Source organism: Terrapene carolina, unplaced genomic scaffold (genome assembly GCF_002925995.2).
Source record: "Terrapene carolina triunguis isolate 2854851 unplaced genomic scaffold, T_m_triunguis-2.0 Scaffold66, whole genome shotgun sequence".
Lineage (NCBI taxonomy): Eukaryota > Metazoa > Chordata > Testudines > Emydidae > Terrapene > Terrapene triunguis.
Window position 1 is genome coordinate 75,361,900 of NW_020664417.1, and position 21,646 is coordinate 75,383,545.

Consider the following 21,646-nt stretch of genomic DNA (forward strand, 5'->3'; position numbering starts at 1 on the left):
AAGAGAAACTTCATATCCAACTGGTTGTCCATTGGAAAAAGCTTGTTTTCTACACAACTGAGTCACGTGTGCAGTGTGTAATTGAAAACTCCTGAGCTATAGCTGTTGGAAGTGTTTTTATTCCAAACTGATCAATTCCTGACCAAGTGACATGACCAATAAATTGTGAGGATTTCATATTAGAAAGGAAATTTGTATATTTCATGCAGGTTTTTTTGCTTAGTAAATCGATAGTTGGTTACACCAATTGTTAAATGAACTGTGTATATATAAATATACTTATTTTGTTATAGAATTTTAGAAACAGGAAATCAAAATTTTTTCAATGAGGAGCACCATTATTTCAGTCCTACTTTGCATTTTCATACTGGACCCTAGTGGGGAAATATGAAAAATAGAGTCCTCATTAAGAAATAGAATAGTTAACCTAAAGGAGATATTGAAATTGTCTCAGGGAATTCTAAAAGCTTTTGAACATTCACTTTAAATACATATACATTTCCTGATGCTTATAATATAACAGTCGAAACCAACTTCAGTTGAAGAAAATAGAAAATCTTTTACTTATATCATTGGATTGTACCCCAATATATAACACATAGTTGCTGGAGTTTTCAGTTAAAGATCAGATGTTTCCTACAGTGCTTTTTCATTTATTTCCTTTTTTTGGCTGAGTAGGTGACTGGTACAGTGGTCCTGCAGCTGACCTTGATACTGAACCTGATGAGGAGTGGGTGAAAAATAGAAAAGATGAAAGTCGTGCTTTTCAGGAATGGGATGAAGATGCTGACATAGATGAATCTGGTAGGCAAAATCTAATCTAAAATAAATTTCTATGCAAAGTTTCTTTTCAGCTTTTCATGATGAAGGTGCAAAAACCCCCAGTAGATGTAATCATATAGCTATAATTTTATACAGAGGCAAATGTAGATACTTCCTTTTTAAAAACAGTTTATCTTAATTGATTTTAGTACATACATTACAATTATGAATAAATGAAGAAACATTTAATCTGGAATGTGTACTTTTACCTTGGGCTAGCAGAAAATACTTTGAATTTGGACAGTTTCAACTAACAACTGCAGAATTAAGATTAAACTAATATACTTATAATTAAAAACACAGGCGCACTGACTCTCGAGCAGTTAGTCGATGTCCTCTACATATTACATGGATATAAAATGTTTCCAAATATGGTATTACTTTTTGTTAGACAATCACACTTTGCTTTACTAAAGCAAAGCAGTAGCAAGCAGTCACCCTAACCAGTGTCTCATAATTTCAATCTCTGTGAAGTTTGCAAAACACAGCACACACAAACTTCCTTTGTCCACAATTTAATGATAGCTACAACATCTTACCTTATTTGTGTTACTAAGGCTTGGATGAATTATGCTCTTATTTCTGTTTTGGCTATCCCATTTCTAGCTCTGTACTCAGTTCAGCATGAGCTGAACATTGGAGAAGGGCAAGATCAGGTTTTTTTTTAATCTGGTCTGTTTGTCAGAAATTCCCCATCTTGAAGACCTATTCAGTAGAGTGTGTTCAATTGGTATGTGAGTTCCAAGATAAAACTGACTTTAAAAGTATGTTGCTATTTTCAAGTTTTTAGTCTCAGGCTAGGTCTACACTACGGGGGGGGTCGACCTAAGATACGCAACTTCAGCTATGTGAATAGCGTAGCTGAAGTTGCGTATTTTAGGTCGACTTACCTGGCTGTGAGGACGGAGACAAGTCGACCGCTGCCGTCAACTTCGCTTCCGCCTCTTGCCGCGGTGGATTTCCGGAGTCGACGGCAGAGCCATCGGGGATCGATTTTTATCGCGTCTTCACTAGACGCGATAAGTCGATTCCCAATAGATCGATTGCTACCCGCCGATTCGGCGGGTAGTGAAGACGTGCCCTCAGAATCCTGTTAGATATAAAGATGCTCTTGGATGCCCAGTTGACTTCAGTAATGCACACTAGTTTTCCTTTCTCTACTATTGGCCCAGAGGCTGCAATTTTGTCTCTTTGTAAACCACATCCAGGATCCTTGCCTTTGTAACTTGTAACTAATTACTGCAACATCTTCTATGCAGAGTTACCAATGGAAAAAGTAATTGGCAGCTTTATTTAGTACAGAATGCTGTGTTATTCTTTGGAATGAGGTGACCATTATGACCAAATAACACTCTGTATTCTGAATTTTACCAGTTTGTGTCTGTGTATGTTTTGAATTTTTGGTAGCAACCTGTAAAACCCTAAATGGTGCAGAATCTGAAAAAAACCACCTTCTTCCTGAGCAATGTTGTAATAGCTTTCTATTGGGTTGGTTGCTCTTGTTGGTTTCTGGCGTTTATCTCTGTAGGACAGCTAGCAAGATAGACAAGTAGAAAACCACAGCTCTGGAACCTATTTCCCAGAGTTGAGCAAATTTTAAAGTGCATCATTAAACGTGTTACATTAAACTTTTCATGTGCCTAAAAGAATATGAATGTAAAAGATATGTAGATGTTTTAAACCTTAGTGGTTCTTTGAGTAGTGTCCCTATGGGTGCTCCATTGTAAATGTGTCCCTGTGCTGGTGATCAGAGAACTTGTAGCAGTGTCCTTTGGGCCTGCACATGTGCTTTCTCTCATGTTGCACCATGAGGCTAGCCAGCCCGTGCGGGCTAACCATCCTCAGTTCCTTCTCAACCACCCTGGCTAGAGACATAGCTATTAGCAGTCCGTTAAGTTCTTCTGTTTGCAGTTTGCAATTGGTTTTCCCCAGTTCTAGTTGTAGTTCTAGTTGTTATTTCTTTGTTTGTTTTTCCAACCCTTCAAAAAACTTAAAAAACCCACAAACCATCCAAATCCCTTTGTTTTTCTTCCTGCCTTTTTCCCCCTGGGGGACTGTTCCCCTTAGTGGGGTATGCCCATCTCTCTGGGTTTCCAAGAAGTGCCACACTTGCAACGAGGCGATCCGTTGCAGATAAGAGCACCCAGTGCATTTGCTGCCTTGGTGAGGGTCACATACAGCAAAAGTGCACCTTCAGCCAGTAGCTCTGGCTGAGATCCCGCAAGGACAGAGAGCTCCACCAGAAAATTATCTTCCTGGAGGCAGCTCTGTGACCTCAGGTTCCTGGCAGACATGAGTCTTCCCCATAACTTTCAACTTCTAAGGGAAGTGGGTCAAAGAAACAAGCTGGGGACTCCTCTTGTAAGTCCTTCAAGAAGAGAGTGGGGAAGTTCTCTAAGTGATAAGCGTATTAATAGCTGCAAATGATCTCTATCTTGCTCGGTATCCTCAGCAGCACCAGTACAAGGCTACACCATATGACGGGGACTGGTAACGCCTTGATCCCTTTGGGAGGACGGCATATTCCTCTGCCATCTTGCAGTTCTATGTCGCCAACTAGCAGGTGCTCACGACCAAATATAACTATACAAATTATAACAAACTCAATGACTTTACTGACAAATTACCCGAGGCACATCAGGAATCCTTTAAAGGCATCATACAAGAGGGACAATTAGTAGCAAAAACAAAGCTACAATTGGCCCTAGTCCCACTGACACAGCCGCTAGGTCCATCTCCACAGTGGTGGTGGTGTGATGGGCATCCATGACTCCACTTGTCGGGATTCCCGAAAGAGGTGCAGTCCACGGTGGAAGATCTTCCTTTTGAGGGGATGAAGCTCTTCGCTGAAAAGACGCCTCCCTTCATACCTTGGGCTACCATTCCAGGGCTACCTTCAGATCACTGGGAATCTATACGCCGAGGCAAAAGAGGCGTTTTAGTCTCCAATCTCAACACAGACCATATGTGGCTCAGTATCAGCCTCAACACCATTACGAAATGCAGAGGAAGAAAAGGAAATTCCTGAAGTGCAAACTGTCTGGTCTGCAAACCTCTTCCCAACTCCCTGCATCTAAATACCACACTTGACAGGCAGGTCAAGGCACCATGAGACGACTCCCCACAACTGACACAACCGACTGTGATTGCCAGTCGGTGGCCGAATGGGTATACCATGTTCTGCACTGCCTGGGAACATATAATGTCGGACTGATGAGTTTTAGAGATCGTCCAATCTGGGTACTCCATTCACTTCACCTCCATAGCCCCTCCACAACCCCCTTTCCCATCCCCTCATCAGGGACCCTTCTCATGAGAGTTTATGACAACAGGAGATGAATTGCCGCCTCCAGTTAGGAGCCATAGAACTGGTACCTCAGTGTCTGTGGGGCAAGGAGTTCTACTCTCATTACTTCCTAATTCCCAGAAGAAAGGGAAGTTGGAGACAGCCTTCCAAGGGGAGCAGTGGAGGCAAAAGACATATCTGGCTTCAAGACTAAGCTTGATAAGTTTATGGAGGGGATGGTATGATGGGATAGCCTAATTTTGGCAATTAATTGATCTTTGACTATTAGCGGTAAATATACCCAATGGCCTGTGATGGGATGTTAGATGGGGTGGGATCTGAGTTACTACAGAGAATTTTTTCCTGGGTGTCTGTCTGGTGAGTCTTGCCCACATGCTCAGGGTTTAGCTGATGACCATATTTGCGGTCGGGAAGGAATTTTCTTCCAGGGCAGATTGGCAGAGGCCCTGTGGGTTTTTCGCCTTCCTCTACAGCGTGGGGCACGGGTCAGTTACTGGAGGATCCTCTGCACCTTGAAGTCTTTAAACCACGATTTGAGGACTTCAGTAGCTCAGATATAGGTTAGGGGTTTGATCCAGGAGTTCAAGATGGTCACTTTATTGACTATCATTCCAAGATTGGAATAGGGAGACTGGTTTTTGGCCCTCAACCTCTAGGACGCCTACTTTCACATCTTGATCCTACCAGCTCACAGACGATTTCTCTGTTCACTCTGGGACATGACCATTATCAATACAGAGTCCTCCCCTTCGGGCTGTCATCAGCCCTGAGAGTATTTTCCAAAGTTCTGTCAGTGGTAGCCACTCATTTATGCTCACAAGGGATAATGATTTACCCATACCTAGATCACTGTCTCCTCAGAGTCTGATCTCTCCAGGAGGCCCACAAAGCTGTCAACACTACCATACACTTGTTCACAGAACTGGGTTTACAGGTCAAGACCCAGAAGTCAACCCTTACCCCAGTGCAATGCCTGGAATTCATTGGGGCCAACCTAGACGCCATACAGGCCAAAGCCCTCCTACCTCACCACTGGTTCCTATCCCTGGCTTTTCTCATAGACGCCATTCAATACAGTCCAGATTCCTGCCAGACTCTGCCTCCAACTCTTGGGACACATGGCAGCAGGCACGGCAGTGATATCACACGCCAGATTCCACATGCGATGCCTCCAACTATGGTTCAGTTTGGTTTACAGACTGGACAAACCCCTGTCACTCCCCACCAGGATCAAAAATTCCTTAAACTGGTGGAAGGACCTGACAACTGTGTCAGGGATCCCCTTCTCACACGTCACCGTTGTTGGTTCTTACCACAACACATCACTCCTAGGGAAGGTTGCACGTTTAAATGGCCTCACGACACAAGGCAAATGGTCACCTTCGGAGATGTCTCTACACATCAATCTCCTCAAACTGAGAGCGGTCAGCATATCTGTGCCCATTTCCTCCCACTGATCACGGGATCACATACAAAGATCCTAACAGACAACATAGCCATAGTAGCTGGGAGGGCTGGGGGCAGCTCGCCCTCTCTGTGCATGGAGGAAATGAGACTATGGAACTGGTGCATCTCTCATAAAGTTACTTTGTCCGCTATTTACCTCCTGGCTATGCAGAACTTGATAGTGGACAACCTCAGTCACAAATTCCTGCACAATCACAAGCGGGAGATGCACTTGTCAGTACTCCACGACTTCTTATACAATGGGCAACACTATCCATAGACCTGTTCACCACTTACCAGAACAAGAAGTGTCCACGCTACTGCTCCAGGGCAGGGATGGAACAGCACTCTCTGGGTGGTGCTCTTCTTCTCCCCTGGGACAAGACCCTTCTTTTTACGCCTTTCCTCCATTTCCTCTTCTGCTGAAGGTCCTGCTAAAAATAAAAAGGGATGGAGCTCACGTCATCCTGATTGTCTCAGCCAAGCAGGAGCAGACCCAGTGCCCTTATCTGACACAGCTCACGACATGCCTGCCAATCTCTCTCCTGACCTTTGCACACCACCTCACACAAGCCGAAGGGTGTACCCTACATGCCAACAGGGAGATTCTCTGCCTCAAAGCATGGCTTCTACTTGGTTCCAGAACCTAGAAATGTCATGCGCAAAGGTAGTACTAGAGGTTCAGTTACACAGTAGAAAGTCCTCCATACGACGTACTTACCTGCAGAAATGGTCTAGGTTTCAGATTTGGTGCATGTCCCAACAGATCTCTCCAACATCAGCAACTCTTCCACATGTTCTAGAATATGCTCTGACCCTTAAAAAGTCAGAATTATCCCTAAATCTCTTAAGGTCCATCTAGCAGCTGTTACAGCCTTTCACCATCCCGTAGAGGGATATTCTGTGCTGTCATACCCAACCACTAAAAGATTTATTAAGGGTATAATAAACTCTTCCTTCAACCTCAACTCCCTACCTCCATGTGGGAACTAAACCTGGTACTGAAAGGGCTGACTAGGCCCCCCTTTGAACCCATGGCCACCTGTTCGCTAACCTACCTATCAGTGAAAACAGCCGACCCGATAGCAATTACCTTGGCCAAAAGGATAGGAGAGATAGCAGGTCTGATGGCACATCCTCCTTACACAGTATCCTTTCCAGACAAGGTTACAGTCAGGCCGCATCCAAAATTAATTCCTCAGGTAACCTCCCCATTTCACATGAATCAATCAATTAACCTTTGAATTTTCTACGCTAAGCCTCACCAAGACAATAGGGAGATTATACTACTTACCCCACATGCTAGGAGAGCTGTGGCCTTCTACCTTGATAGGATAAATGCCTTCGGGAAGTCCCCTAGACTTTCCTCTCTGTGGCAGGAAGATCCAAGGACTCAGCAATATCAGCCCAAAGACTCTCTGTGGGTCTTGAATTGCGTCAGATAGTGCTACCAAATTCATAACGTGACCCCCACCTCCTAGACTTGATCTGTACACATTCCACAAGATCAATCTCCTCATCTGTCACCTTCTTCAAAGATGTCACTATCTCAGAGATCTGCAGAGCGTCGACATGGGACATGCAGAACACTGTGCAATCGCTGGAGAGTCTCCGATGCCATACTCTGCTCCACAGTACTGTCATCTTCAACTGACCTGACTCCGAAGTCCCAGTCCTCCAGAAGGGATACTACTTGGGAGTCACATACAGTGGAGCATCCAAAGGGACACTACAAGAAGAAGAAGTTACTTACCTTGTGCAGTAACAATGGTTTTCAAGATGCGTTTCCCTATGGTTGTCCACAAACCACCCTCCTCCCCTCTACTTTGGAATTCTCGTTTATGACTCTGTGGTAGAGAAGGAACTGAGGATGGTTAGCCCATGCGTGCTGTCTAGCCTTGTGGCACAGCACGAGGAGGGACAGCACATATGCTGGCCTAACGGACACTGCTGCGAAATTCTCCAATCAGCAGCACAGGGATGCAGACACACCTACAGTGGAGTACCCATGGGAGACATCTCGAAGAACCATTGTTGCTGCATAAGGTGGGTAACTTTTTTTTGTAAATCTTGTATTTAATGTGATATGGGGAGATGAACTCTATAAATCTCTCTAAATCCATTATGAAGTCTTAGGTTTCTCTTTGGTTTATTTTCAGAAGAGGCTGCAGAAGAATCACTTGCAATTAACATAGCACAGATGGAAAAGCATTTACTCCATGGCTTAATTCATAATGTTCTCCCACATGTAGGCACTTCAGTGAAAACACTAGTACTGGCCTACAGTTCTGCAGTTTCTAACAAAATGGTATGTATTGTCAGCAGTAATACGTTTGAGTGTGCAGGCTATAATTAGTAATAATATATAATTGGTGTGCTTGAGTCTGTATTGTCAGTGAAGTTGAATTGCAACTCAAATGAGTGTTCGTTTGCATGTTGGCTGAGAGACTTTTTAATTGTCTACGTTATTTGCATTTTCTTTATTTTTCATTTCCTTTGCTAGGTTAGACAGTTCTTGGAACTTTGTCCTAACCTGGAACATCTGGATCTCACTCAAACTGATATTTCAGACTCTGCATTTGAAAGGTTAGTTATTTGCTTTTAAAAACTTTATCTATCGCTTTTCCAGTAAAAAAACAAAACCAAACCTAGAGCAATATAGTGACTAGTATAGTAATTATACATAGAACTTGCATTCATCCATAACCAACAATCAAACTAAAGCAACATTAATATTCTACTTAATATGGCAGGCAAAGCTTATAACTGTGGAATGGAACATTTTGAAAAGACTTCAAACGTTTCAGTATTGCACATAACCCCAGTGAGTTGCAACCCTTGCATAATAATCTTATGGGTGTAATGTTAACACTTAATGAATGTAATCCGTACTTACTACTACTTTGAGTGCTAGACTGGGTATTTTCTGTGGGTGCGGATGCGCACTGTGTGCCCGTGACTGGAAATTCTTCAAAAATAGCAGCTGTTTGTGAATGTGCCCTCACTGCTTCCATGATCCCAACCAAGAGCATTTGGGGCCATGCAGGCCAACAGCCTCTCAAGTTCCATTCTACCACTTGCAGTCTGGAATGGAACCATTCTCTGTCTGTAACCTTTCCAACTTTCCTGCTTGATGATCGGTTCCTTAAATAAATTTTAAATATTTTTTTAGGTATTTTATATTTGGATAGGTAGCTGTAGTGATAGTTAGTTAGTTTGAGGGTAGTGGGTTCCTCTCCCTTCGTTCCCCCACCATTTGGGGCACCTATTATGCCCACTGTTCCAGATTTCAAAGCCTGGCTGGCCTGCCCCCATGGGTTCCCACTGAGTGACCTGCACGAGAGCTGTCTGTACTGCCTTGGGGAAGCACAGATCCCCTCAGGTATGACATCTGCCATGCCTTTCCTCAGTGTACTAGGCAGTGTTGGGAATTCAGACTTGTAAGTGCCTTATGGAGTTCTCTGTGAGGCTCTGATCGGACCTGGTGCTCTCCCGCTCCACATTTACCGTATCTGAGCCTCCAGGTAGCATCCCTCCAGAACCGCAGCCCTTCAGTTGAGTCTTTCAAGAAATCTAAGGACCCCACTGAACGGAGGTATGAAGAAGGCCAGGGTAAATACCCTCATAAGAAGAGGAATAAATCACTTCAGAAATCCTCCAAAAAGAGGTTTATTTCTTCCCTTCCTCAGACACCACCTGATGCCCCAGAAAGGGTACATCCAGACCTTGCAGGGAGCAGAGGCCATTATCGACAGTACTGAGAGGTACCAGTGCCCTGAAATTGTATGCTGAATGGGCAAGACCAATCCAATACCACACAGAGGCAGAAGGGACTGTTTGCCCTCTGCATTGTTAGCACCAATCCAGCAGAAGTCTGCTGCTTCAAAGAAAGCATTGGCAGATCCAACCAGGATGCCTGCCACCTCTCCTCTGGTGAGATCCCAATATGCTCTGCTTGAAGATCTGGCATTCTGTGTGTATCAAGAATCTCTGATCCTCTTGGACCGATTCTGCTGAGAGAATGTTGAGAGAGTGCTGTCCCAACACTATCAACTCAACATTTGCCAATCCTGAGCTCCAGCCGTCAGGCAGAGGCTCCAGCACTGTCAATGTTCTATTCATCGGCTCATGTCTGTAGCTTGTCAGGGTCACGATACATACCTATTGGTTTGGCTACAAGAGCCTGACAACTCCTGCTTGTCAGATGAAAATGATCCAGTACTCATGGTTCTCCTGATAACCCAGTTAAGAGCTATCAGCCCTAACAGGACTTCTAAAGTCTTTCGGATGTCTTCATAAACCACGGTATTGCTAAGGGACCAACAGTACCCCACATGGGGCCCACCTTTATGATCCTGTTGAAGGAATTTAGGTCCCAATTCCAGGCCATCCTGGATGAGGGAGATCTGGTTCCAAAATTGACCTTCCAAGCATTTCTCAATGCAGTGGATGTAGCATCACGTTGCATGCCTGCCTCGGTGGTTATGAGATGAGCTTCAGGTTGCAGTCCTTGGGGCTTCCCTAGAATGTTCAGGGGATGGTTCAGGATTTCTCCTTTGCAGTAGCAATCTTTTAAGTGAAAAGATAGAGAAGTCATTGCACACTCACAAGGACTTTTGCGCTACCGTCTGCTCTTTGGGGATCTATACCCTGGCACCTCTTAGGAAATATTCCAGGCTGCTGTTTCTGGTTATCACACACCACCTCAGTCATTTTTCTACCAAGGGATCTAGGAGCCCCTTAGAAAATGACAGAGGGTCCATCGTGGCAGACACTCCACACCACCGCCCTCCCCTCTTCAGTCCCAACTGCCTACCAAGAAGGCATTTTGATGGGATGCTTGAGAGCCACCAACTAGTTTCCATACCACCTGTTCTCCCCACCCCTTTTGGTGGATGCCTGGCCTGTTTCCTCCTGATGTGGCACCTTATCACATAGGACAAATGGATTTTGGACATCATCTCAACTGGCTATATCCTAGAATTCTTGTCTGTCGTCCCCGTTCTCCCCCCCCCCCCCCCCCCCCCCCCCCCCATCATCCCTTTTCAGGAACTCCTCTCATGCATCTGAAGAAGTGAGGTGTTTTTTACCCATGAAAGCTTATGCCCAAATAAATCTGTTAGTCTTTAAGGTGCCACCGGACTCCTTGTTGTTTTTGCTCTCATGAGAGGATTCTCAAACAGGAGGGGGACTCCCTAATCCAGTTGGGAACAAGACATCCTGTGCCCTCTTCTCACAAGGAGAAGGGCTCTTACTCAAGATACTTCCTCACCTGCAAAAAGAATGGGGGCTGGAGACCCATCCTGGATCAAACAGCTAAATGTCTACTTCATTCAGTGACACCCCCGACCTCAATAATCTCCTCCACAAACAAAGGTGACCAGATTGTTGCCCTCTATCCGAAAGATGCATATTTTCATTTGGATATTCGCCCAGTTCACAGGAGATTTCTTCATTTCACTGTAGATCCAGAGCACTTTCAGTACAGAGTGTTCCCCTTTGGCCTGTTGGTGGTCCTGAGAGTTTTTGTGAAGGTACTTTAGAGTGGTGGGTGCGTACCTCCACAGACAAGGCGGCCCAGTATTTCTCTACCTGGATGATTGTCTGCTCATGGGTTGGTTGTATCAGGAAGTGCAAGTAAAAGTCACCTCACTTGAACTATCTTATGCTTTTGAGCTTCAGGTAAATTCAGAAAATCCCTGTACCCGTCCCCCTCCCTCACAAATTACGGAATGTATTGGAGTGAAACTGAACTCAATCGTGGCAAGGGCCTACATACCTCAGGACTGATTCCTCATAATGGTTGCCCAACTTCATCTCAGTCCTCAGATGATGGCCTGTTCCTGCTTAGGCCTCCGGGTTTGGCTGAGGTTGGTCTATGCACCAAGTAGGGACTCTTTGGCAAGAAGGTCTTGCTCCCCTGGAACGTGTTGCCATTACTCATTTGGTGGGGGACCAAGAATACAGTATGCGTTGGGTCCTCTTTGTTTCCAAACCACCTACAAAGACACTCATCATGGATGTCTCCCTTCTGGGATGGGAAGCACACTTATTCAACCAGACAGCTTGGCATTCCTGGTCCCCATAGGAATCTAGGCTACATATCAATCTTCTTGAGCTTCAGGCAGTACACAAAACATGCAAGATGTTCCTACCCCTTATTTGGTTTGCTCATATCCAGGGAAGCTCAGACATGACCATTGTCTATTATATAAACAAACAGGGAGGATCAAGATCCATCCCAGTCTGCAAACAGAGGTCCATCTGGAATTGGTGTATCCTTCATCAGATTACCCTCTCAGCAGTACTTATTGCAGGTGCAATGAACTCCTTTGTGGACAGCCTCAGCAGGTGTTGTAATGTTGTAATTTTGCCACCCATACTTAGTGTTTTAAATAACATTACTGAGCATATTTCATTCCATTCTTTAGATATCCTTACTCTTTTTAGGCATTTATAAAAGTACTTCTCACTGTAGTATGAGTGCCAAATCCTATTTTTAAATTTAACATTTTACTTCTGTCCCTTCAGAGCTGAGGCACATGTAATATAAACACTTAATGAATTAATTTCAATATCTAACTTCTCTACAAAAGTCAGAAAACTACTTACCTGCCTATGTTTGTTCATTAAGAGCATTTACAAACATACAGTTCTATGTATGTTTAATTTATCCTTTTCTGATTTCAGTTGGTCGTGGGTTGGTTGTTGTCAGAGTCTTCGCCATCTTGATCTGTCTGGTTGTGAAAAAATCACAGATGTGGCCATGGAGAAGATTTCCAGAGCTTTGGGAATCCTATCAGCTCACAACAACAAAGGAGTTCTGAAAAGTTGCAGAAACCGAAGTGCAAAGACTGTATGGAGAAACAAAGACATTACCATGCAGTCCAACAGGAAGTACAGTTTGCATGATATAACTAATGAACCTCTTATCAAGGAAGAAGGTAATGAGCACTATTGGACTAACCCTGTCAGCTCAGAAAGTTTCAGCTCTGCCTATGTCTGGGTGCTAGATGCAGATGATCTGGCTGATATTGAAGATGCTGCTGTGGGGCGACGCAGAAATATTGAGGGACTTTGTGTGGTGGAACCAGCATCCAGTTATAGTTGTTCAGCATCCTGTTACAATAAAGACATTGTTGGACTAAGGACTAGTGTCTGTTGGCAGCAGCATTGTGCTTCTACTGCCTTTACTTATTGCAGTCACTCATTTTGTTGTGCTGGGACAGCACTAAGAACTATACAAGCACTTCCAGAGTCCTCTACACTGTGTAAAAAGGCAACAAGGACTAGACAGTCAGAGGGAAAAGACTTTGCATACTCTGGGAGTGAAAAATCAGACCAAGAGACTGCACGAGTTCTTCAGTTCCTCAGCCTGTCTGGATGTTATCAGATCACAGACCACGGTCTCAGGTAAGTAGCCATTTTTGAGCTACTGCAGTCATCAAAGAGAACGTCCTAGCTTTTTCTTCCTTGAAAGCTAGCAAATGAGATGAAGGCAACAGAGCCCTGTTACACAGTGGGCTCAAATTAGGCTTGCCAAGATGAGATCATATGTCGTTCTTATAAAAATAAGAAACATTTTGAATTGTATTAATGCAAAGTGCTCCGTGTTCAGACATGTATAGGGATAGTTACATGATGACTGAATTTTAATAGCCTGATCGACATAGTATTTTCCTGGTAGTGATTGCGGGAGAAGTTTAAAGCTTAGCTTTTATGTAGTGTGACAGACCCAGACCAGTGGGGTACATGAGTCTGGTAGAGGGCAAATATACTGGTCACTGGATGAGTAGTTTTCTGTTCCCTGAGTGACCAGAGCAGGGGCTGCACTAGTGTAATCAGGAACCTGCTAGAACCAGTTAAGGTAGGCAGGCTAATTAGGACACCTGGAGCCAATTAAGAAGAAGCTGCTAGAATCAATTAAGGCAGGCTAATCAGGGCACCTGGGTTTTAAAAGGAGCTCACTTCAGTTTGTGGTGTGAGTGTGAGGAGCTGGGAGCAAGAGGCGCAAGGAGCTGAGAGTGAGAGGGTGTGCTGCTGGAGGACTGAGGAGCACAAGCGTTATCAGACACCAGCAGGAAGGTCCTGTGGTGAGAATAAGGAAGGTGTTTGGAGGAGGCCATGGGGAAGTAGCCCAGGGAGTTGTAGCTGTCATGCAGCTGTTACAGGAGGCACTATAGACAGCTGCAGTCCACAGGGCCCTGGGCTGGAACCCGGAGTAGAGGGCGGGCCCGGGTTCCCCCCAAACCTCCCAATTGACCTGGACTGTGGGTTCTTCCAGAGGGGAAGGTCTCTAGGCTGTTCCCCAACCCACATGGTGAATCTCTGAGGCAAAAAAATCCGCCAATAAGCACAGGACCCACCGAGATAGAGGAGGAACTTTGTCACAGTAGTTACTTTTCATGTTTTATGACTTAATTTAATTTTGGCTTTGTGGCACTTGTTCTAAAAATTTGCAGTAGTTTTTCCCTGGAAGAAAGAATTTTTGAATCCCCAGAAGATATGTATTTTTATCTGTCTTAATGTGCATCAACATTTTATGGACAGCAGTTTTGGGTGGGTTTTGGAATCAATCCTTAGAAGTATATACATCTTCAGCAAGAAATTCATGGCTGGTTCATTGGCTTACTATGTGAAAACCTGAAAAGCTAGAGTAGTGTCTCCTTTAAAAATGTTCAGGTACAGTATTGGGCATAAACTGTACGTAAACAAGAACAAGTTGTGTGTGAGATGATATATACAGACGCCCCCTGACTTACGCAATCGTTCCGTTCTGGAAACGTATACCCATACGTTACGCAAAAATTTCTGCAACTCAAAAATCCTGTTTCTGGCATATGGAACTTTTTCCATAAGTGTGAATTTGCGTAACCCGGGGAGCGTCTGTAGTGCATAGCAAATGAAGCTTGACATGGACATTAAGGACTTGGTGCCCATGGTTTAGGGAAGACTAAAAAAAATAATTTCTCAACATGCAGCATAGCAGTCTCCTAAGACCTTCAGTCACACAAGGCTTTCCCTCTGTGGCATCACAATACATATTTCCAGACTCATGAGCTGCTGCTCTCTCTGAGTGGAGGACAGGGTAGGGAAAGGAGCTCTTTCTCTATTTTCATGAGGAACATCAAAACACATAATTAAATAATTTAAACACAAGCACTCCTTGCTTTGGAGAAGACAGAAAACCACTGATGTGTCAGAAGACTGTAGGTCAGTCACTTTTTTATAAGGTTTCTGCAATTTTTTGTTTTGTCTACACCATACTGCACATTTAAAGATTTATTATAAAGTCATGCAAATACAGGTGTCATGATATAAAGTGTCGAGTTTTAAAATTTTCCCATTGGCTTGATTTTCAGAGGTGTGAGCATCGCCTTCCTCTCATTGGTTTCAGTTAGCATATAGATTCTCAAATACAGCTTTAGGAATACAGGTTTTAAAACTGAGTGTATAAAGGCTCACATTAAGAAGATAATTAAACACCACAACCTAAATGAATGTAGCATTAAAAATACACTGTTTAAAATAATTAAAAGTTGGGGTTGCAATAGCGACTTTAATTTAGTCTTATTGCGTATGTGTAATATTTTCTATTCTTGTTTAAAAACATATGTAAAATTTCAGTTTTTACAAAATTAAATTAAAAGGAGCACCTATCATTTGCTCTAGCTATCTTTGACCATATCACCATAAATGTGTGTATATTGAATGAAACATGTACATAATACCAAAGATAGCACTGAATCAAAACCCTCTATCTTATTGTGCCTGGATTTAGGACAAGTTCAAATCTGGCCCTGAACTTTGCAGTGTGGTACTATTTCTGCACCAAACAAATGATAAGATGAATCTAATACACAGCGGCTAGTTTTGTGGCAAAACATCCATTGAGTTCACTTCTTAAATGCCTGTCATCCAATAACAAAACATAAAATAGCACAAAGATCAACTTTGTTATAAAATGTGGAATCACCTGTTCTTAAAATCAGAAAGGTGTGTTAATACAATGTGGCATTATTCCCTGATAATTAAAAACAGTACTTGAGTTAAGCTCAGACTTGCAGCTCTAAAGTTGTTCTCCTCTGTAAAAACAAGAGGCACCACCAGTGTTGAACGAAGGTTCTGTGTGCAGATCAGTGGGGTCTGTAGAAGAACTGCACCTTTCTCTTGTGTAGCAAGAGGACCTGGTCACAATCTAAGTTAAACTTCTGAATGTTACTGTCTGGGGATAAGAAACTGGGAACAGTTCCACAAGTTATGGAATTGAGCATCTCTGGCTAAAGTCATGTGTTTGGGGGACGTTGTTTGGCTCTGGGTTTTCTGAAAAAGTAAGGCTGACTTCTAGCCCCGACTGGGCAACTGGACACTTACTATCTGGATTGAGCCCTGGCAGTTCAGATGTTGGTGCAGAGCTGAGTGAGGTATTTTGTTCTGGTCTGTGCTGGTTCTAATCTTATAACAGGCAGAACTCCAACCCACTCAGCCTAGTTGCTTGGGCAGTCTGGAACTTCCCTTTCAAAGGAAAAGAGTGGCAAAAAAGGGACCTGGAATAAGGAGGAGAAAGAAGAAGCTCTAGTTTCTTGTTTTTCTAATTGCCTTAAATAATAACTTTGCTTTAGCATCTGCAGTAGGCACTCCTTGTAATAAGCAGGGGGAAGCTCAGGTAATAATATAAATACTGAAGTAATCTCATCTAATTATTGAATACAAAATTGGCAAGTTCAAGGCTGACCACTACATTAACAACTCCTTTGATTATTATAAAAAGAATACTGGAGCATTGACACAGGGATATTGACAGGGCATCGCCTTCCCTTGTGTCAATGCTAACATTGCTTGATTTTTGACTGCAATCCAGTTCTTTCTTCTGTCTTAACATGTTTTGACTTTCTCTTTGATCATAGGGCGTTGACCTTGGGAGGAGGACTGCCGCATTTGGAACACCTTAATCTCTCGGGTTGTCTTACTATAACTGGTGTGGGCCTGCAGGATTTGGTTGCTGCATGCCCTTCTTTAAACGATGAACACTTTTACTACTGTGACAACATTAACGGTAATGTCATTTTGTAAAGTACATGATAACCTTTGGGGCTCAAGGTTTTGATTTGGGGAATTTTAAAACTTTTTTTGTAGTATAGCAGTGAGTTCCGTGGTTTATCAGGTTAGCCTTTGCCTCAGTTTCTTCTGTGTTTGTTACACTGGATTTTTAAAAATTTCAAATAGTTTGAGAGCATTTATATAGTATAGGTGAATATTACTTAAGGAAACATATTTGTGATTCCTTGTATCTTGCATCTTAATTAAATGTAAGTAACAAAGGATGGAAATATCTCTCAGATTTATCAGTTATCCTCAGCACAACGAACAACCCCAAATAAACCCCAAACCCTCAGTGGGATTGCTTTCTTATGGTAGTGACACTAGTCATGTGGGCCCATGAGAGTAAGGCTAAGTGCTAGTAGCATGGAGGAGAGAGATCATGTTGATCAATGTGCAGAACAATCCATAATACTAGAGCATTGATGTATGTGTGTTCACACAGGGCATCTCCTTCCCTTGTGGTCAGTGCTAACGTTGCTAATGCTGAGATGCTTTGTACGTCCCACTTCCTCCTTTGTGGAAGATGTGGTGCTAGCTTTGTGTTGTTTTTGCCCCTTACTAGCTCACAGTGGTACCAAGATAGTGAATTAGGCTTTGTACAGCGAATTAGGTTCCAGCTTCACTTCAGAGAAACTTTATGGTTGGTTTGTAACTGAGTATAATTGAAGGGTTTGGGTTTCTCTGAGGGGAATGTTTGACTTTCCCATTTTTACTTTAGTTATCTTCATTACCTGTTCTCAACGCTGACTCCTGCATCCACTTCTGCCCTCTTTATGCTAATGAGGAGGCAGAGAAGGCACAGTGAATAGATGTAGGCTACCTTCAGTGACCCTTTATGCCTACTTTGATAGCATTGAGTGGTGCAGAGCCTAGGAGAACAGATGCAGCTATTTTTATGCATTTATTGTAGGAGAATGAGTGTCTTATGACCATTTAAAAAAAAAGGCTTTTGTCATCTTCCCTGAACTGTTTGCAAATATACATTGTAAAGATTTCTTCACCACTATTGTCTTTGTTAAATGTGGATTTTGAGGACTTGCTATAAAGGACAGGTAGGTCCTTAGATAATACATAGAGGAGTATTTCACTTCTCTAAAATGTGAGCAGTTATGGACTCAGAATGATTGATATATACTTGCCCAATCCTCTAATCCTCCTCTTGGTATTACCTTAGTTGATGGGGCTAAACTGGGAGGGGGGAGGGGAAATCTTCAGGGTTAGATGAACTAGTGAGTGTGTATGCTATATTATTTATATTTTGGTAACCCCCCCAAAACTTCAGTCAGTATTGAATCCCACTGTACCTGATGCAGTACAAATTCATATGAACTCACGGTTCCTGCCCCTAACAACTTGTACTCTGATATAGTCAAGATGCAACAAGTAAGTGTAACAAAAGAGGAGGGCAAGAGAGGAGATTGAGGGTAATATTGATGACATCACACAGTTATATAAGCTAACTATGCATGATTTGATGGTTCTGAATTATTTAAATAGTCTTTAAAAATCAACAATCCCCACTGGCTCACTGTGTGTCTCTTGTATATGTAACTTCATCTGTATAGTGCTTTTCATCCTGAAGGCATGTTACTTTAGCTCTGAGGTGGAACTTGGCAGAACTTTAACAGTAGAAGCAAAGCTAAACTGACAAGTTGAGGGTCTAATCCAACTTCCATTGGAGTTGATGGAAAGATTTCATTGACCTCAGCTGGAGCTGGATTGGGCCCTAATACTGGAGGTGAAGGTAAATATTTTAACAAAACCCACCCTTGCTCGGTATTCCAATACTTAACATTTTTATACTTATGCCCTGCATCTCAGCTACTGCACCCTCTCTTTTCTCAGGCTTCCTCAGTGCTCTCATTGCTTTTCTCCATTGGATCCAGGATGCAGCTGCTAAAATTATGTTCCTTGTCAGTTGATCTGATCATGTCAGCCTCCCCTGTTTAAATTCCTAAGTGATTTCCTATTCTGCACAATGTCTTTTTCAAAGGCCTGTGCAAACCTGTCTCCTACATCTGAGCTAGTTGCGTATGTCATTCCCCTCTCTTCTTCCATTCTGCCAGTGATGCCAGCCTCGATGACCTGTTCATGTACTTTACCTGCCACTCTTTCCATGTCTTCTTCCACTTCTACCCCCTAATGCATGGAACACCTTCCCAAATCTAGTCTACCAAGCCACAACAGTCTCTTCAACTCCTCCCAGCCCATTAAGTCTTGGTTCTTTTATGCTGCCCACAAGAAATGTCTTATTTATTTAAAAAAAAACCAAACAAACCAAAAAACAAAAAGCACTTCTTATTGTAGCACAGAGATGTACATGCACAAGCTTGAGTAATTTTGCAATCCTACTGCTCTAATGCTGGTCCTTACCCTCACTTACTGCATCGTATCTAAAATTAGATTATAAGATCTTCAGGGCAGAAACTGTGTCCTTCTGTTTGTTCTGTAAAGTATCCAGCATGTTTTTGGATGCTGTGTAAACAATTACTATGTCAGGGGTAATTTAGGGAGACAAAATGTAATTGCCTAAATTACTCTTACTCTTAGGAGAAGGGTCATAGAATCTTTAATGATCTCCTATACCAGTGGTTCTCAACTTTACAGATGACTGTACCCCTTTCATGACTCTGATTTGTCTTGAAAAACCTCCAGGTTTCACCTCACTTAAAAACTACAAAATCCGACATAAAAATACAAAATGTCACACCATACTATTACTGAAAAATTGCTTACTTTCTCATTTTTACCATATAATTATAAAATAAATCAATTGGAATATAAATATTGTACTTATATTTCAGTATATAGAGCAGTATAAACAAGTCACTATCTGTATGAAATTTTAGTTTGTACTGACTTCACTAGTGCTTTTTATGTAGCCTGTTGTAAAACTAAGCAAATATCTAGATGAATTGATGTACCTCCTGGAAGACCTCTGCATCGTACACCTGGTTGAGAACCACAGTCCTAAGCTGAGCATAATCAAGACCACAACCTTTTTACCCGGTGCAAGGGCTCAGAGAGTTAGCCATCATGTCCCAGCAGCATTTTCATTTGGATAATATATTCTCTGTCATTAAATCTGCTCTGCAGTTTGTTGGATATTGTATTCTTCATTTTAACGGTGTTGCAGTGTCCTACATTCCACTCCAGAGATGATTGCTGAAGTTATTCTTCTATCACTTTGATGTTTCTCAAAGTAACTGCAGGAAAATTAATAATTGGCAATAAACTAAACTGTTTGTTTAAAATAACTTCTCATCTGCATCATCTTAAATTTGTTGCTTTAATTTAGTAATACTTTGCACATATGTAGCAGTATATTTCTAAGCACTGCACAAAGATTAAATAACTGTTCTCTACATGTCTATAGATTGTTTAAGTATTTCATACTTTCTCTTCTCATCACTTTATCATGGATTATTTTGGGGGAAGATGTGTTCTGGAATCATATTGGAAAAATCCTCATTCTTAGTCTATTTCAACACAAAAAATGGACCCTGAAGTATGGTATTTAGCACATTGTGAATGATGCAGACTTCTCTTTGTCATTTATGGCATTCAAAGGGCTTTACTTTCAATCACAACCTATTTTCAGATCTTTTTCATAAATGGTGCTGCCTGTCCACTGCAGGAGACTTTCACTCACTTGATTTGGAGGCTCTTTGTAGAGGGCACAGTGGATCAGTTCTGTAGACGTGTTGGGAGTTTTCAGATTCTCACTTTAAGCCTGATCCACATGCAGATTTTGTATTGGTATAATTGCATCCACGCTAGCCCTAGGGGTTTATACCACTTCAGTTATACCAGAAAAAAAATTGTATGGTTAAATGGCAAGATTCAAGAGGCTATTTGAGCCAAACAGAGATCCTTCAGAAACTGGAAATCCAGCCTAAATTAAGCCAATAGAAAGGAATATAAATTATGGCAGATATAATGTAAGGTTGAAATTAGGAAGGTGAAGATGGAATTTGAAGAGCAAGTAGCACACATAAATGGTACTCAGATATAGTGAACCTAGTTAAAGAAACAAATAAACAAGAAATCCTTTAAATATATCAGAACCAGGAAGAATGGGAGAGAATCTGTGGGTTCTTCTTCGAGTGCTTGCTCGTGATGATTCCATTCTAGGTGTGTGTGCGCCCACGTGCACGGCCGCTGGAGATTTTTGCCTTAGCGGTATCCTTAGGGTCGGCTGTAGCACCCTCTTGAATGCCACGCCCGTGCATCAGTATATTAGGCACTGCCGGCCCCACGCCGTCTCTGTTCCTTCTTAGCGGTTAGTCGGAGCACCTTTTTCTTGCCTCGCAAGGACTAGCCTCAGTCTTCGAGCCTTAAGGCTTTCTAAATAGTTTGTTTACAGTAGTTATTAAGTAGTGTAGTTAAAGATAGAGTCCCAGCGGGGACTTCGTCCCAAGTGGGGCATGCCCCAGTCTCTGGGTTTTAAGCCCTGCTCTGATTGTAACAGGCTTATGCCTGTTAGTGACCCCCATAGCAGCTGCCTCAAATGCTTGGAGGAATCGCATGTGAAGGAGAATTGTCGCATCTATAAGAACTTTCGTCCCAGAACTCAAAGAGCGAGACGTCCATTTGAGGGCCCTCCTCCTGGAGGCTGCTCTCCGCCCGGTGTCCGAGCCTTCCCGGCCAGACTGCCCCAAGCAGCTTGTCCTCGGTGTGCAGTGTCTGGACCCAGTTCAGGTCAACAGCCCACACCGGAGCCACATGTCAGCAAAGAGTCAGTACAGGAGGACCGAGTAAATATAACTAGAGTTACCATACGTCCGGTTTTTCCCGGACATGTCCGGCTTTTCGGCAATCAAACCCCCGTCCGGGGGGAATTGCCAAAAAGCCGAACATGTCCGGGAAAAATACCGTCCGGGCACTTCCCCTCCCGCGGCTGCTCTGCTCCTCCCCTCTCAGACTTCGGCTCTGTTTAAGAGCCAAGCTGCCCGAGCCAGCGCTACC

At 42.9% G+C, this 21,646-nt stretch overlaps 1 protein-coding gene across 2 annotated transcripts in view; it reads left to right on the forward strand.

The window, feature by feature from the left end:
- FBXL5 (F-box and leucine rich repeat protein 5) overlaps positions 1-21,646 on the forward strand; it is a 52,360-nt gene that overhangs the window by 26,200 nt on the left and 4,514 nt on the right. The window contains exons 6-10 of one of the 2 annotated variants that reach the window (XM_024212269.3): positions 679-804; positions 7,735-7,883; positions 8,079-8,161; positions 12,266-12,988; positions 16,483-16,631. In XM_024212269.3, coding sequence (XP_024068037.1) covers positions 679-804; positions 7,735-7,883; positions 8,079-8,161; positions 12,266-12,988; positions 16,483-16,631 — 1,230 coding nt within the window. The remainder of the gene's footprint in view (positions 1-678; positions 805-7,734; positions 7,884-8,078; positions 8,162-12,265; positions 12,989-16,482; positions 16,632-21,646) is intronic. The other variant, XM_024212268.2, reaches the window with a different exon arrangement.